The sequence below is a fragment of the Seriola dumerili genome, unplaced genomic scaffold (assembly GCF_002260705.1).
Source record: "Seriola dumerili isolate Sdu_G_001 unplaced genomic scaffold, Sdu_1.0 BDQW01000478.1, whole genome shotgun sequence".
NCBI lineage: Eukaryota > Metazoa > Chordata > Actinopteri > Carangiformes > Carangidae > Seriola > Seriola dumerili.
This window is the reverse complement of record NW_019174733.1, coordinates 2794503-2811750: the sequence shown is the minus strand read 5'-3', so window position 1 is coordinate 2811750 and position 17248 is coordinate 2794503. Positions and strand designations below refer to the sequence as shown.

Genomic DNA, 17248 nt, shown 5'->3' with positions numbered 1-17248 from the left:
TTTTTATGCCTTACTATACTATGTCGTTTTTTTCACTTTTTATGCCATACTATACTATGTCGTTTTTTCACGTTTTTATGCCATACTATACTATGTCGTTTTTTTCACTTTTTATGCCATACTATACTATGTCATGTTTATGAGTTTTTATGCCATACTATACCATGTTGTTTTTTTCACTTTTTATGCCATACGATACTATGACGTTTTTTCAAGTTTTTATGCCTTACTATACCATGTCGTTTTTATAGCTTTTTATGCCATACTATACTATGTCGTTTTTTTCACTTTTTATGCCATACTATACTATGTCGTTTTTTTCACTTTTTATGCCTTACTATACTATGTCGTTTTTATCACTTTTTATGCCATACTATACTATGACGTTTTTTCAAGTTTTTATGCCTTACTATACTATGTCGTTTTTATAGCTTTTTATGCCATACTATACTATGTTGTTTTTTTCACTTTTTATGCCTTACTATACTATGTCGTTTTTTTCACTTTTTATGCCATACTATACTATGACGTTTTTTCAAGTTTTTATGCCTTACTATACTATGTCGTTTTTTTAGCTTTTTATGCCATACTATACTATGTTGTTTTTTTCACTTTTTATGCCTTACTATACTATGTCGTTTTTTTCACTTTTTATGCCTTACTATACTATGTCGTTATTTTCACTTTTTATGCCTTACTATACTATGTCGTTTTTTTCACTTTTTATGCCATACTATACTATGTCGTTTTTTCACGTTTTTATGCCATACTATACTATGTCGTTTTTTTCACTTTTTATGCCTTACTATACTATGTCGTTTTTTTCACTTTTTATGCCATACTATACTATGTCATGTTTATGAGTTTTTATGCCATACTATACCATGTTGTTTTTTTCACTTTTTATGCCATACGATACTATGACGTTTTTTCAAGTTTTTATGCCTCACTATACTATGTCGTTTTTATAGCTTTTTATGGCATACTATACTATGTCATTTTCATGGCCTTTTATGCCATACTATACCATGTTGTTTTTTTCTCTTTTTATGCCATACGATACTATGACGTTTTTTCAAGTTTTTATGCCTCACTATACTATGTCGTTTTTATAGCTTTTTATGGCATACTATACTATGTCATTTTCATGGCCTTTTATGCCATACTATACCATGTTGTTTTTTTCTCTTTTTATGCCATACGATACTATGACGTTTTTTCAAGTTTTTATGCCTCACTATACTATGTCGTTTTTATAGCTTTTTATGGCATACTATACTATGTCATTTTCATGGCCTTTTATGCCATACTATACCATGTTGTTTTTTTCTCTTTTTATGCCATACGATACTATGACGTTTTTTCAAGTTTTTATGCCTCACTATACTATGTCGTTTTTATAGCTTTTTATGGCATACTATACTATGTCATTTTCATGGCCTTTTATGCCATACTATACCATGTTGTTTTTTTCTCTTTTTATGCCATACGATACTATGACGTTTTTTCAAGTTTTTATGCCTCACTATACTATGTCGTTTTTATAGCTTTTTATGGCATACTATACTATGTCATTTTCATGGCCTTTTATGCCATACTATACCATGTTGTTTTTTTCTCTTTTTATGCCATACGATACTATGACGTTTTTTCAAGTTTTTATGCCTCACTATACTATGTCGTTTTTATAGCTTTTTATGGCATACTATACTATGTCATTTTCATGGCCTTTTATGCCATACTATACCATGTTGTTTTTTTCTCTTTTTATGCCATACGATACTATGACGTTTTTTCAAGTTTTTATGCCTCACTATACTATGTCGTTTTTATAGCTTTTTATGGCATACTATACTATGTCATTTTCATGGCCTTTTATGCCATACTATACCATGTTGTTTTTTTCTCTTTTTATGCCATACGATACTATGACGTTTTTTCAAGTTTTTATGCCTCACTATACTATGTCGTTTTTATAGCTTTTTATGGCATACTATACTATGTCATTTTCATGGCCTTTTATGCCATACTATACCATGTTGTTTTTTTCTCTTTTTATGCCATACGATACTATGACGTTTTTTCAAGTTTTTATGCCTCACTATACTATGTCGTTTTTTTCACTTTTTATGCCATCCTATACGATGTCGTTTTCTTCACTTTTAATGCCATACTATACTATGTCGTCTTTTTCACTTTTTATGCCATACTATACTATGACGTTTTTTCAAGTTTTTATGCCTTACTATACTATGTCGTTTTTATAGCTTTTTATGCCATACTATACTATGTCATTTTCATGACCTTTTATGCCATACTATACTATGTCGTTTTTTTCACCTTTTATGCCTTACTATACTATGTCGTTTTTATGGCTTTTTATGCCATACTATACTATGACGTTTTTTTTCACTTTTTATGCCTTACTATAATATGTCATTTTTATGACTTTTTATGCTGTACTATACTATGTCGTTTATTTACTTTTCATGCCTTAATATACTATGTTGTTTCTATGACTTTTTGCCTTAATATGACTTTTTTTTCTTATTTACTACCTTACTTACCTTACTATAGTATTTTTTTTTTTTTTCACTTTTTAGTTCGCTTTTTTCACTTTCTATGATGTTCTTGACTTTTTATGCTTCAATATATTATTGTAGATATTCTGAAAAATAGAGTCAGGGCGAATTGCGTTTCTGTCTGGGTGAACCAGGCCGAGGCAGACAACTCCCAGAACTCCAGTAGCTTGAGGGAAACTTCTTTGGTCACCATGAGTCTCTGGAGGCGTCCAGCAGACATACGTCGATGGCTCCAATGTAGAAATTGTGAAAAACAGTGGCAGACAATTTCTAGCTCTTAACACACAAAACATGTGCATCCTTTTAGTAACACACAAAGCAAGAAGAGACTGGGAAGAACACAACGGTAACTTCACTCTCCCAGACCCTTAAAGTGACCATGTCACCCTATTCACTGAACCAATACCCAGGTGAACACTGAATGACTTTGTGTAGAAAACATATAGTACAGCAAACTACGAATAATGATGAATGATGATAAATATTCATATTTTTATGTCTAATTATAAACAAATGGGCTTCCATAATGGACCTACTAATATAAGACTTGCTGGGAGAAGTGGGAAGTGGACCATCTGGCTGGATGTATAATATATGACACACATGGAAGAAAATTTAAATTCTAGTACGCAAAGTAGACATTCCTCTATATCATCTCAAGAAAGGTGTGCAGAAAAATCAGACAAACATATTTTAGAAGACCCAGTGCTCAAAACATACAAATGAAGCTGTATATTGATTAGATTAATATTTCAGATGCTGCCTCTGCTGCTGTCTGTGTTTGTGTATGTGATGAGGAGGGCAATCAACAGCAAAGATGTGGACTCTCTGGCTCAAGCTCTGAAGTCAGCCCTCTTCGTTCTCTTCAGTCTCGCCTGCCTGTGGAGAGCTGAGGCATCTCTCTCTGGTCTTTCTCAACCCAGCACAGCACATTCATTATTAATCAACCAGAGTCTCTCCCTCTTCTCAGCTCAGCCAATTACAGTCGGGCCCTTGCGACTGCTGCCTGTCTCATTTGACGCTGCACTGGTTGGCTTTGATGTCTCTATCAACACAAAAGAGCCGGGGACCAAGTCTTAATAGAGCAGAAGGGGATTATGTGACTGCCTGCCTCTGGGGGTGGAACATTTTTTTTAAGAAATATATATGTTTAATTCATACTTTATTTTACTATCAGGAGACTTTGGGCCAAGCTTTAGCCAGGGTCCTGTCACTCTCTGCTCTCCTATCACAGTGACATGGTTGTTAATCCTGTTACTCTTTCATTTGGGAAGTCACACAAGCCTGCAAGCAGAGCAGGCTCAACTACCCGGGGCCTCGCACTCCTCCCTCCTGGGCTGGTAGCCTTTCCTTCCTCTGCTCATTTCATGTGAAGAAAGCCTTGATGAACCAGCAACAGCCACTCTGCATGCAGCACTGATGGTTTGGTATGAGGTCAGGCTGTTTTTGACTCACAAACGTTAATGTTTTTATCAGGGTTCGGAGGTCAGTTTGCTTTGAAATCAATTCAGGAAATGGAAATGTACTGTTACTTGGCAGAAATATCAAAACAAAAATTCCTCATCTGATCTCTAAAGAAACCATTAAAGTGAAAGCTCAAGTTGTGTTACCAGTCAAGTTTGAATGAAAGCAAACTGTTGCAGTACCTCTCTAAAGACCAAGTGTGCTTGATAGTCACAAGATTTATATGCTTTTTCTCACTCACAGCCATTAATGTAGATACTGGGCTCGCTGGTTGAGTCACTGTTATTTGTTTGAAGTGGGCTCATCGCCCTTAGTTGAACTTTTAATAATAATTCTTCCATCACTTCCCTACCTCAGGTCCCACCCGCTATTTGCAGCGTTGACCTTTAAAGCAGGAAGTTACTGTTAACACAGCTCCAGCAGCTGCGACGACAACCTGCTTTACAGCATTTTTCTCATCAAGTGCAGCGCTTGTGCACATTTTCCTTCCCGACTGACTGCACATGCTCGAGTTTAGATTATGGGGTCTGGCACTTAAAATGACAACTTCAGTTGACAGCAACGGTGTCAAGCTAAAGACTGAACTGGCCTCGCCGTTTGATGACAACCGCATACGACAAAATTCATTTTCATTCTGCATGATTTTCATTAACTGCGAACAGCGAAGGGAGAATATTACATAAACCTCTGATGTAATTTTCTGAGCATGACTCAAAGCACTGGGGAACCCCACGCAGAAGACACATCTCAAAGCTGGTTTCTTTAAGAAAAGACAACATTGCATACATTTATTAGGGATGGACGCCAATTCCAATACATGCAAATCACCACTGTCCTTTAAATGTAGTGTTGACATTATTGCAAACACTTGTCTCCCTGCTGTTTTGTGTATTATATTTTTATTATCTTAGGATAAAAAAAACATTAACAATTACATGGGATGCCTTGTTCTGCATAATTTAACGTATACACAGTGGGAACAGGAATGGCAATGCTTTAGACATCATCACAGCCTCTTCATAACCCCACCCACCCCCAACCCACTGCCCGCATGCAGTTTGCACTGCACAAAGGCCAAAAGTCACGTGAGACAGCCTGCAAAGAGCACAAGAAGCATTCACAGTAAAGGAGGATAGGAAGGAGGATAGGATGGAGGGGAGGGAGGGAGAGTAAAAGATGAGAGAAGGGGGGAGAAGGAAAAGAGAGGGAGTGAAACAAAGTGACTGCAGCACTGGCCTTGGTTTAGACAGGAGAAGGAGCAGCATAGTCCTAGTATATCATTCTAACTTCTCCCACACTTCAACTCCCGTCTCCTGATTGTGGTACTCTTTCCATTGTCTTTGACACAAAAAAGTTTGTTTATATATGCATGTATATATGTATATACATATACGTATGTATATATATATAAACACATTTTTATAGCTACAGCACCTTTTCCCATGGGGCAACAGTGTCAATACCTCGCACATGGTACATGGCCGTGCCAAAGAAAAAAAGAAAAATAAAAAAAACAATATATTGGTCAGGATATTTATCTTTTTTTCCCTAAAATTGGCATTTGACATGATGATATTCTATTGCCGTCTGGGGGAGGGAAGGGACAAAGGTTCTTCTTTTGAGTTTATATTCAAGTTTTCTCCTTTTTTTCTGGTGTATAATTTCTTCTTTTCCTGTTTAAAAAGAGTTCACACTTTTGTGATTTGCGTGTGCTGCTCTTCATCAAAAGGTTCATTTTCCGGATCAGAGTCAGTGGTGTCAGAGTATCGATAATGGTCTGGCTCATTGTCGCTAACGTCCGGGGTGACGGATGTCGAAGTGCTTGCCTCAGAATTCGAAGGCTCCTCCACGGCTTTCGTAAAATACAACTTCACCTGGAAATGGGAATTAAAGACAACTGACTTCAGTCTGTGCAATAAAAAAATAATCATAAACAAACCTTATAATTGCTGTGTCCATTAACTGAATCCTGCCAGCCTCTGTCTCTGCTTACCTTGAAGTTTGGCGAGAAGTAGCGGTTAGCTTTGTCTTTGTTGGCCTTGTCCAAGTCGTTCTTAGTGAGCGTCAGGATGAGGTAGTCCCTGTCGCTATCCCTGCAGCTGTCCCTGCTCTCGGCGCGCTGTGGCTGCGTCTGTAGCTGTGGCTGTGGCTGTGACTGCGGCTGCCCCTGACCAGGTCCCCCTTGCTGGCTCTCTGCGTTGTTCACCGCCCCGTTCTCCATCTTTTCCCCACTCTCCTCTGGTCCAGGGATGAAGAAGGTGTTCACCCAGAAGTGAAACATTTTGTCCTGGAGGGCAGAGAAGAGATGAGCAACTAGGTTTTTGATTTGTTTATGGGCTCATATTTTCCTTGTTGTAATCTCACTATAAGAAAAAAAAAAAAAAAAAACCCAATACTTTACAACTTGCCTACTACCATGTTTCTACTCAATCTTTAAAAACTACTCAAAAATATAGTTTTATTTAAATAAAGAAAAAGGCTCAGTACTTTCCTAAAACACCCAGCTGTCTTAGATCCTTTCTGAGGCTTAAGCCACTGGAGTTTTTAGGAACATTACTCAAAATAGGGCATTTGACTATTTTTAGCCATCGATTAATACACGTATTGCGTTAGTGGGCATTTACGGCAGAAGGATGGTGACTGTGGGATTGAGCGCCCTCGCTCACGGTACTGAGGGAACATGAAAACCAGTGTGGCAGAGCGGCTCATTGATGTGTTTTTAATCATTTTTGGACAACAAAAGCAGCCTTTAACAATAAAAATAATGCGTTTTTGGTTTTGGTCTTTTCATGGGATTTATGGATAATAACGATGAATAGTGAGAAAATGCTTAGTCACATGCCTGCTATTGTTCTTTCACATAGCAGACGTCATAATGATCAACATCAGGAATGAGCTCTAAATGACTGTCAAGGACCAAGCTAATTAAGCTACAATGAAAGCAACAAAAACACAACTAACCTTTTTCATCATCTTATTCTGTTTATGGAAGAACTCCACTTTGATGTCTCCACACACTGGCAGCGGCTGGGGGAATTCGAAAAACATGTGCTTGTCCTCACGCCGCGTGTGAGCGGGGTGCGACGTGTGAATCTTCACTTTCAGCTGGTACACCACAAACTGGGGATCTGCAAAAAAACAAAAAAGTTGACATTGCACAGGGAGGGGAGGGGAGGGAGGGGCAAGATTATGAGATTCGTGAGGAGATGAGAAAAAAAAAACACAAGAAGAAGAGGAGTGAGTGACAGAGGAGCAGGGAGTGAATCAAGAGAGTAAGACAGGATACTAGTGTTATTACATGAGTTTGACAAAAGAAACACAGCACCCCCAAACATTATACAAAACATTATATTAAAACTGAAGAGGAGAAAGGGAAAAGTTACAGAGCACAAAATATAACACCCAAAGACCCATAACCAGAGATATAGGACCCTATTCTGATGGACAGTCACGGTTTGGTCTTGGACCAGCGCAACACGTTGCATATAGAAGAATTTTAACCATTCCTTCTTCCTGTCAGGGTGGGGGTGGTGTTGGAGATGACTTCATATGCCTGTAAGCTAGTCCTATCCTGCTAGGCAACATGTCTAACTCAGACTGCTCCTGGTGGATCTCTGGGGCCATATAAAAGCAAATGAGTGAAATGATAATAATGGATGAAAGGCTCATTTACCCCAATGCCAATTCCCTTTCTTGAAGCCCTGAGGGGTCGGCTCGGTCCTGTTTTTAACGGTACTGTCCCCTTAGAGAGAAAGAAGGAGATTATCACAAGCAGGGCCTAGCTGGCCTGTCAGGGGCTTGACAGCACAGCAGACACAAATACAAGAGCTCTACACCAATATTTACAGATATTTTCATCTACATAGCTTTTCTTAAAAACAACATACAGTACGTGGCTTTTAGGTGGAGGTACACATAGGGAAAGGAAAGGGGGGGGGTGAGATTGAGGAAAATCTCAAACAACCATAAAACATTGGATTCAACAAAACAGAGATGTGTGATCTTGCGTTATTTGTAACAGGTTTATCAAACTAGCTTCTCCTCTTTTATTGCTGCAGTGAGCTAAAACCTGACGCTAGAAAAAGGGTGATGTGTGTGTACATGTATTAAGACATCAAACTCAGAATAGGTCCTTTTTAAAAAGGGAGAGTTAGGAGGAAAGAAAAGGATCAATACAGTGAGAGCTGTTCAGCACAGTCAGGTGTTAGGGTGAAAAAGCCACAGAAACGAAGGAAGAGGAGGCGTTTTGTTTTTTTTTTTGTTTTTTTTCTTCTTTCTTTCTGACCCATGGTTAAAAATGGACAAATTCAGATACAAAAAAAGCACAACAGCGTGTGACTCAGACACAATTGAGCAAAAAAAGAGGATTGTTTGACATCTTTTCCTCCAAAGGCCATAACAGAGCACTATTAAACCACTAAAAATTGTTTCCTCTGTACAGTAAAATACACAGCACTAACATGTTGAGAAAATACACTTCTGCTTAAAGACTAAAGGTGAAAAGGTGTCATTATCTGCTTAGACGTTTTACTCAAGGTCTCACAGACGTGTCAGTGGTATTTTAGAGGATGTGGACAGCTCAGGCAGTATTGATGTTGATACTGAAGTTTTGGTTTCGGCATGCTTTTCAAATTGTGCTTATTCTGAGTCTGACAGCTTTGTGTCTGTGTCACTCTTGCCACTGAGCACAGGGGACAACAAGTGTCACTGTTAGCATACAAACAATTTTACAACGTCATACCACTCAAGCTCCAAGCGAATATGCAGTGATATGAAAATAATTGTGAACTACAGTATGTGTATCTGTGTACAGAAACGCAAAACGAAGAAATGAAAGTTTACAGACTCCCTCTGAGGAACAAAAATGAAAAAAAAAAACAAAACAAAAAAACAATGGCTAAAATACCTACTTGCTCAACTTTTGAGATTTATAGAATAATAAAAATCTTAAAATGATTTCTGTTTTCGTGTGCTTTTCTTCAGTGAGAGTTGCCACAGAAAAAAATAAAACAAACATCCTATGACCCTAATAACATTTGAAAATTCCATTATAGCAAACACAGGGGATTTGGTTTTGGCAGAGAATAAGTTGGCCATGTTGTAAGCAGCAACAAGAGGACGTGATCAATAAGAAGCAGCTTTTTTTCCTCAGTCAAAATGGTCCAAAAATAGTGCCGTGGATTCAGCCACACTTGATTTGGTTTTAAAAACCGCAGCAGAGGACGACTCAACTGTACCATAGGTGACCTGCTCTGTTCTGTGATGCTAAACTGTAGCGTGGGTGAGCCCTACAGTGCACAACACATCCAAGGCTCTTGTTCCGTTTGAACAGTGGCATGCATGCCTACGCCCTAGTTTGGAGTTATAGTTGAACATAAGTGTGACTCACTGCAGGTGCCCCCGCTGAACATGGGGAGAGTCTCGAACACCATTTTGTGGAAGAGGAGCGCCACCGGCTTGTACTCTAGCTGGTTCTTCAGTAGGTAGCTGTAGTAGTAGACGTAGCGGCGCTGGCTCGGGATCGTTACTCCCTGCAACAACAGTAACAATATTTAGAAATCCTGAAATGAGGTTCTCTTTTTCTGTGTGTGCTCAACTGTTTGCAACTGAAAATTAATTGACATCTATTTTGATAATGAGATAATTGGTTTGGTCACTTTTCAAGCAAAAATGGCAAATATTTTCAGGGACCAGACTCTTAAGAGTATTTTCTGCTTTTCTCTGTTTTACATTTCTACAAACAGAATATCTTTGGATTCTGGTCCAGCAATATAACAGCCATTTTAACAATTTTCCAATATTAAGCAGACAACACATTTAATCAAGAAAATAATCAGCAGACTAATGGACAGTGAAAATAATCTGTTGATCTGGGCTGATCAAGAGTTGCTGTGTTGCAACAGTTGGTCTCTGATGATCATCTCACCTTCTTGTCCCTTGTCCTGACTTCACCATAAAAGTCAAGCGCTTCTTGGGCCTCCAGGAATTTGCCGCGATGGAGGAGATAGGCGCAGATCATGACTCCAGTGCGGCCCTTCCCGGCCTTACAGTGGATGGCCGCCACGTGATTGTCATCCTCACTGAGCCACTGGTCCAGGTCTTCACAAAACGGCTTAATTAGCTCCAGCTGAGGAGGGTTGTGGTCTTCGAAGGGGTACTGTGCAACTGATGCGTGACGGGATGCAGGCCCATGCAGAGTTGTAACGAGAGAGGGGAGGATTGTGGACAGGAACACAGCAGCAGACAGGGGAGAGGAGACAAGGAGGAAGACACAGTGGACATTTTGTGAGATTTTCACGACACAGTGTCACCAGGCTTTGATATCAGACTGAGGAAAAGCATCTATAGAACTTATAAAGCAGCCTACCTCTGCAGTTAAATTTGGCAGCATCGTAGTGTCTTTCTGCGCAGCTGAAATGGGAAGAACAAGTTCCAGTTAGCCATCAAACAGAGGAAGTTAGTGAGTAAACAAAGAGCAGTTCAGGTATGAGCAACATGTGGAACACTTACAGGTTGTAGATTTTGTAATGGTTTTTATGTTTTGAATCCAAAAACCTGTAGGAGCAAACATAAAACAGACAAAATATATTTATTAGTTCAATAAACAAATTCAACAGCCAGTAAGAAATGAATAAGCACAAGTGTTCTATAATAAAATGTCTTTCTCTTCTGCTTTTCTATGATCACATAGCAGAAGCAGAGGCAACACAACTCACCGTACTACGTCGTCTATATTGTTTCTGTACACGCCTTCGAGTCTCTCTGCAGGAAAGCCCATTGCAATGATGTTTGGGTAGATATCTGTTCAGGGTCAAGGAAATGTACACAGTGCATGCCTGTGGAAATCAAGCCTTTACAGAACAGAAAGTGCCATTACCGAGCTGCCTAGCAGCACATATTTAATAACACCTTCTAACAGCTATTAACTTCTTTTAGACTAATAAAAAAGAATTTCATGTTAGTCTTTAGCTGTTAGAGCAGAATTACAAGAATGCAGAGATGAGCAGCAGAGCACAGAAAAGTGTCAGCCAATGTCAATATGAGGGCGTCATAGTTATGGATAGATAGGAGGTTTGCTGGTCAATGCGCGTGCGTTTGTGTGTGTGTGTTGTGACAGATGGCCTTGACAGTGAGAAGCAGGCAGAGAGGACGGGAGTAGCAGCGCTCCCGCTCGAGCCAGGCCCACATGTGGGTGCACGAGGAGAGTCTCCGCTCCCTGACCTGCATGTATTTTTAGCGCCCAAAGTTATATTGGGATGATCGCAAATGTTCGGCTTATCTCTCTTTCGAGCTCAGCTGGACCAATTTGAATATCTAGGAGTTTGAATGCAGGCAACGCGAAGACATGGGTAGAAAAAAAGAATTTCATCAAACAAGAATCCTTTGTGTCATGACTTGCAGGTTGCAGGTGCAGCAGGAGGTAGTTGTTGTGTTTCCATAACATTCAGCAATAGACATGACACAAGTGTAACCACACAAACACCAGATTCCACTGTGAGTTCAACTCCTGTTTGCACCACCTTGCGCGTGCTGCACCTCGTCTGCGTTTCAAGTCGCCTTACATCATCAAACGTGGCTCCACAATCCAGAGCAGGATAGTGATGGAAAATGTCGTGGCCAATTATGTGGTGACACACATTTGATCTTAAAAGGCACAAATCAGTGTCATGTTGCAGCGAAAGGAATAATTGAGTTGGCATGCATGTCTTTGAGGCTCGCCTGCAACGCCTACCTGTAACTGAAGTCTGCTTGTCGCCATAAGCTGTGGGATTTCACACTTTAACCACTGACTAAAGGGCAACCTTTTCTTACACTTCCTGTGCCACGGTGTCAAAAATAGAAAAGCTGAATATTTCGAATTAGATGTGTCTGTTTAATTTTGTGCAGACTTTATTTTTCCAGAGTCAAATCACTTTTTAACTGGTCAGAAAAATTTGACACACGCGCCTGACAACTCTGGTGAGAAAGTGTGGCTGGCTCTACACAATCTTCATTTTTGCTAGTGTGCACACATGCAAGTACCTGCACATGTAAAAACACACAAGAACAAGCCTCTCTCATGGTACACACACAGTTCATTGTTCAATCAGTAGACCTCCGGAACAAGTAGTGGAGGTTTACTGTACGACAACTGACATATACACAAAGATGAATGCAATATCAAACATTTCTGAATGATGATTTTTCAATAAAGCCCTGTAAGAGGAATTCAGTAAGTGCCTTAACACAGCTTCATGCAGCTGAGGTATGCTTAACACAGGACTTGATGCATGAATTCAACAAGCCCAATAGCAAATCTATCGCATTATTTGCATACTGCCAAGCTACCTTCCCTTTAGCTCACAACACAGTAGCCTATATGTACATACTGTGCCATAATCCCTTCCATTAATGCCTCAAAGACCTAATTAGGAGCCAAATACAGGTTTTCTATGCTATTTAATGGGCTACTCTAACCCTTGGACCTACTGGCAAAGTGATCCCAGTCAGACTATTCTAAGTGTTTTGAAAAAGCTCCAGAGCTCCCAGGAGAGCCTCAGCCCAGGGCATGGGGGGCTTGGTCTCTGCAGCTGGGAGGAAACGCACATGCGGGACCCCCGACGGAAGCTCCAAGTAGGAGGGGGGGAGGGAAAAAAAAAAGAAAAGAAAAAAAAAAAGGAAAAAAATCTGCCATTTCAGGCACGCCTTTTCTTTAAAGCCAGCCCTGCCTCAGCTCTATGCATACGCCAAATCCACAACTGAGAACGAGAGAGGGGGGAAAAGGGAGAGTGGGAACCAGCGAGCGCTGAGCGAGGAGGGGGTGGGGAGGACAGGAAAGGAGGAGAGCAGAGGAAAGGGGGCAAGCAGAGGGAGGGAGAATTAGAGTGGGAGTAGTAAAGAAAAAGAGCAAAGGAGAGGTGGTGGGTTGAGAGGGTAAGAGAGGGAGAGAGCACTCAGACAGCAACGCTGATACAAGATCACTGGCAACTCTATTTTAAGGGCAATTCCCAGAACTGTGATACTGCATTACATAACGCCAGAGAGCCCATATTGTTTTTAGACACCATGCCAAAAATGATAAAAGGGATAGTTCAAAAGGGCCCACATCTGAACAAGAGGAGACTTCAAGCCAAAGAAAGATGCCACTTTACAGTGTCGTGACCCCCTTCACACCTGCACACCACAGTCCTGCCAAAGGCAGACATCACACGAGTTTCACCACATTATAACACCAGATGAAAAACATCTTATCAATTGTTGTGATGCACTTCAGCATCTGCATTCACACATACATCACAGCTGACACTTCAGCCTGAATTACATTCATCTCTAGTGGCGGTATTGAATCAAGGTAACTCACTCAGCTTCACATTTCCATTCTTTGAGAAAAGAAAAAAACACTACTCAGCAATGTTATCATTGATGCCACAATACCAGAGCAAGTTCAGTCCATAAGTACAGGCCTGTTTAATTTTTTACATTCTGTACTGAACCAGATAGGGCTGCAACTTAAAATCATTTTCACTAATGATTCATTAAGGATATGCTTTCTTCTATTTTTCAGAGAGCACGAAGACATTTTGAAATGTCTTGTTCTGTGCAACCAACAATCCAAACCCCAAAGATGTTCAATTTACTCAAAGAGGACTAAGAAAAACAGCAACTTTTCAGATTTGAGGAGCTGGAAGCAGAGAATGTTTGCTTTTAAAAAAAAAAAAAAAAAAATGATAGAATGGTAACAAACAATGTATTGTCAAAATTACTGGATGCTGCAGGCCATGCAGATATCCTGGGGGGACTGACTAACCAATTAATCGACTACTTGTTTCAGCTCTAAAACCAGAAATATCAAACTCAGAAATCACAGATTGAAAAGGCAGCTTGTTATCGTAATACAAAGTCAAGTGCACATCCACAGCAACCATGACCCATGTCACACATCAGAGTTTGTATTTAGTTTGCCATGGTCAACCACATCAGCTGCTAATCTAGTTTATCCCCAGCCAAATGAGTAAAAGTACCAACTTTAGTACCAGCGATGCAGCACCAGGGAACCAGGTCAACTATTATCAGTGGTAATAAATGAGAAATGAGTCCTGCAGAAGGGCCTGAAATAGCAATACTTAAATTTGGAAATGATCATATCTCCATAAATGGAAAGGAGAATATTAATTTGATTTTTTAAAGATTTGTTGGAAATCCATCAATGAATGCTCCTCCATAGAGGACACAGGAGAGGTGAGGCAAGGTGAGAGTAAACTTACACAATTTTGTCATCATAAACCAGAGATCTACCATATAATGAAGTGACATATACTGTGTAGATGTGTCTACATAAAAGAAAAAATAATAAATAAGCAGACATTTCAAGATAAATACTAGACAAGATCTACCTGCGTTCAACCACCAACTGATTTAAAAGAAAAAAAAAGAAAAAAAGAAAAAAAAAAGAAAAAAAAAAAAGACTTAATGCCACTGACAATTTCACAAGCTCAAACTAGGTCCACCACTGGGTTAGATGCCTCGTCTTATTCTTTTTTATACACAGTACTGTCCAGTTAAACGGGCTTTTCCTGCTATAATATGACTGTGACATTTATGCGTGCTGGTTTGACAGATCCACCATCTTTCAAACATGCTGGGTGACAGCAAAGCTGCGCTGTCTGACCAACTAGCCAGCGAGCTAAGTAGCAGCTAACTGCTTCACATCTCTGCTTCCACTTTTACTCAACAATGCAACTATTACACGTTACTAATTAGTGTCCAGAGTGCTGTGAAAATAAGAAACACAAGGAAGGATACATGTTAAGTCCAAGTCGAACCCATCCTCTTGATATCTCCTTTTGTTCCGGCTGACCATTTCTTTTATAATCGCAGCCATTGTAGCAGGTGACAGGAGTCTATTCGGGATAAATGATGAAAACAGGTTTTTCTAGTATTGGCTGTCTGGTCGTGTTTGTCGCAGTCAGTGGGTCTGCTCTCTGAATTTTGCAGGTCCTCGCAGAGACGTGCTAGCCCGCAGAGCTAGCTGTGGCTGTGGGTCGGATTAGACAGGCTTCCTCTGGATCATAAAGACGGGCCTCGCTCTGCTCCTCCGTGCAGGCCCGACTTTCCCAATCCTGCAATTCGTCTTGCAAACACCTCCGAATTAAATACATGCAGTTGTCCTCAGATAACCCTCTAGATGCCAGACACGATCCAAGCCGATGGCTCGGTCGTAGCAGCCGCCGCGATTGACAGCGAGATGGACTAGAGGACTCACCGGTTCCCGAAATCTGAATCCAGACGGAGCTAGCTCGCTAGCTAAGCAGCTAGCTAGCGCAGCTAGCTAGCAACAATGGCTAATGCTGCCTCTTCGATCCAAAATCCTTCTACCGATTTAACATTGTCATCATTTGATTGCCAAGAACACATCTGAAAAAAGTGACAGGCTCCACCGTAATTGTATATAGAATATACAAAGCTCAGGAATCGGCAGAGATTGGTTTGACAGCTCGGTCCCGGGGAATCATCTTCTTTTCTCGGTCCTCTCGCTCCAGCTGAACTCTCAGGCTCCCATCATGGCCTCCACCGAGGGAAAAAAAGAAGGTAGAGCAGGCTGGGATTTTAGAACAAATATCCCTCCGCTCTCATCACATAGTTCCACTGCTGAATTAAAACCAGCAAATGCACTCTCAAATAATAGTGTATTATCAATTGACATTAGATTCTGATTAACACCATCGTATACATATAATTGATTCAACCCAAAAAAGCGCAACAATCGAGTTATTTCGTGCTTCTGGCGGAAGGATAAAGTGAGTCTGCTCGCTACGCTCCCTTCTGTCAAAGTGATCACGTGTGGCTGTAATTAGGGAAGTTTCCAACATAATGTCACTTTTCGCGGTTTAAACTGTCATTTCAGACTGTCGCAAATGTATCCGTTTAACATGTAAATCCGTAACACGTTTAGTATGTTTACACTGAAAAGATTATATAGTTTAACGTTCAAGCAAAACCAATAGTAAATCCTAAATTGTACCAACGTTGTTAATTGCATGGGCAGTGTTATTGTTTTCACTGACGCAGACCAGCAGTGACAAAAACATCACGTTTTACACATTAAAATTAAAGATACTTCCATTGCCTAAATTTGCATGACGAAATTTTCAATAATAATAATAATAAGAGGCTACTTTACAAACATAGAAAAATAATATATTATATTGTTGATGAAGATGTAAACAAAAGTAAGTTTTACTGGGTTTAAATTAAAACTTTGAAATAAATTGCCAGTTAATCAATTAGTTGATCCACAGAAATTTAACCGGCATTTTATTGATTATTTGTTCCAAGTTTTACTTTCTTTGCCCAAATTTCACTGGTTCCAGCTGCTGAAATGTCAATATTTACTGGTTTTCTTATTTCTTTATGATAATAAAATGAAGCAAGCAATGTGAAGATGTCACTTTGGACTTGGAAGATCCTTATTTTCTGACTTGTTTGACATAATCAGTTAAGTGATTATTTGAGAAACAGAATGGCAAATTAATCAACAACAAAAAAATAATTGAGTTTTTGGATGCAATTCCACCACACCAAAAGTCACTACATGTGACTATGTTCTGCCTTTCAGAAAATGGTCCTGGAGACCTATTATTGATATTACCTAAGAGAACCAGCCACATAATGAGAAGGACATCACATCCATGATCTTCACACCCATAATGCAAAATAACCGAGGACACAATCTCTCCTTATGAACTGTGTGTAAATATTGGCCTACATCTGGAACTAAGGAAGCCCAAATCAACCCACATCCATGTAACATGACTGCTGTGCAAACCACTCCAGATAAACTCCGATAACTAATTTACATTTTCATATTTAAATAAGCAGCCTTTCACATCAGCCTTCATGCCAGCAGAGATGTGACTTGTGCGCTTCTATAAGTTGTACATCACATTTTGGGGTGTAAAAATCAGGTTAGCCCATATTCAAGAATAATAGGCATGTAGGGCGTAAGCGATTAACACCTGTGGCCGTCCTGGTCATTTCTGTGTGACGTGACATATTGGATGTACAGTAGTTAGAGATTTTATAAAGCACTGAGGGTGCAGTTCAGCAGATTTAAATGGGGTTACCTGGAACATCGCAGATTAAATGATCTGATCACACGTAAGGCTAATTAGGAATCTGCTTCTTACAGGGGAGACTGGTTCTCCTCATAGAAGAACACTCAT

General features: G+C 39.8%; 1 protein-coding gene and 1 pseudogene across 2 annotated transcripts; both read right to left on the bottom strand.

Moving 5' to 3' along the window:
• LOC111235164 overlaps window positions 1-4351 on the bottom strand; it is a 6673-nt pseudogene extending 2322 nt beyond the window's left edge.
• Window positions 4352-4819: 468 nt separating this feature from the next.
• On the bottom strand, window positions 4820-15584 carry LOC111235327 (phosphatidylinositol 3,4,5-trisphosphate 3-phosphatase and dual-specificity protein phosphatase PTEN). Of its 2 annotated transcripts, XM_022763750.1 has the most exons (10): window positions 14829-15584; window positions 10763-10847; window positions 10557-10601; window positions 10414-10457; window positions 9973-10211; window positions 9436-9577; window positions 7720-7788; window positions 7008-7174; window positions 6040-6333; window positions 4820-5920 (listed from the first exon to the last, which is right to left on the bottom strand). In XM_022763750.1, the coding sequence occupies exons 1-10, from the start codon at window positions 14905-14907 to the stop codon at window positions 5735-5737; spliced, it is 1350 nt and encodes a 449-aa protein (XP_022619471.1). In that variant the 5' UTR covers window positions 14908-15584; the 3' UTR covers window positions 4820-5734. The 2 variants fall into 2 exon arrangements, with proteins under 2 accessions (XP_022619471.1, XP_022619472.1); XM_022763751.1 differs by lacking the exon at window positions 7720-7788.
• Window positions 15585-17248: the final 1664 nt, after the last annotated feature.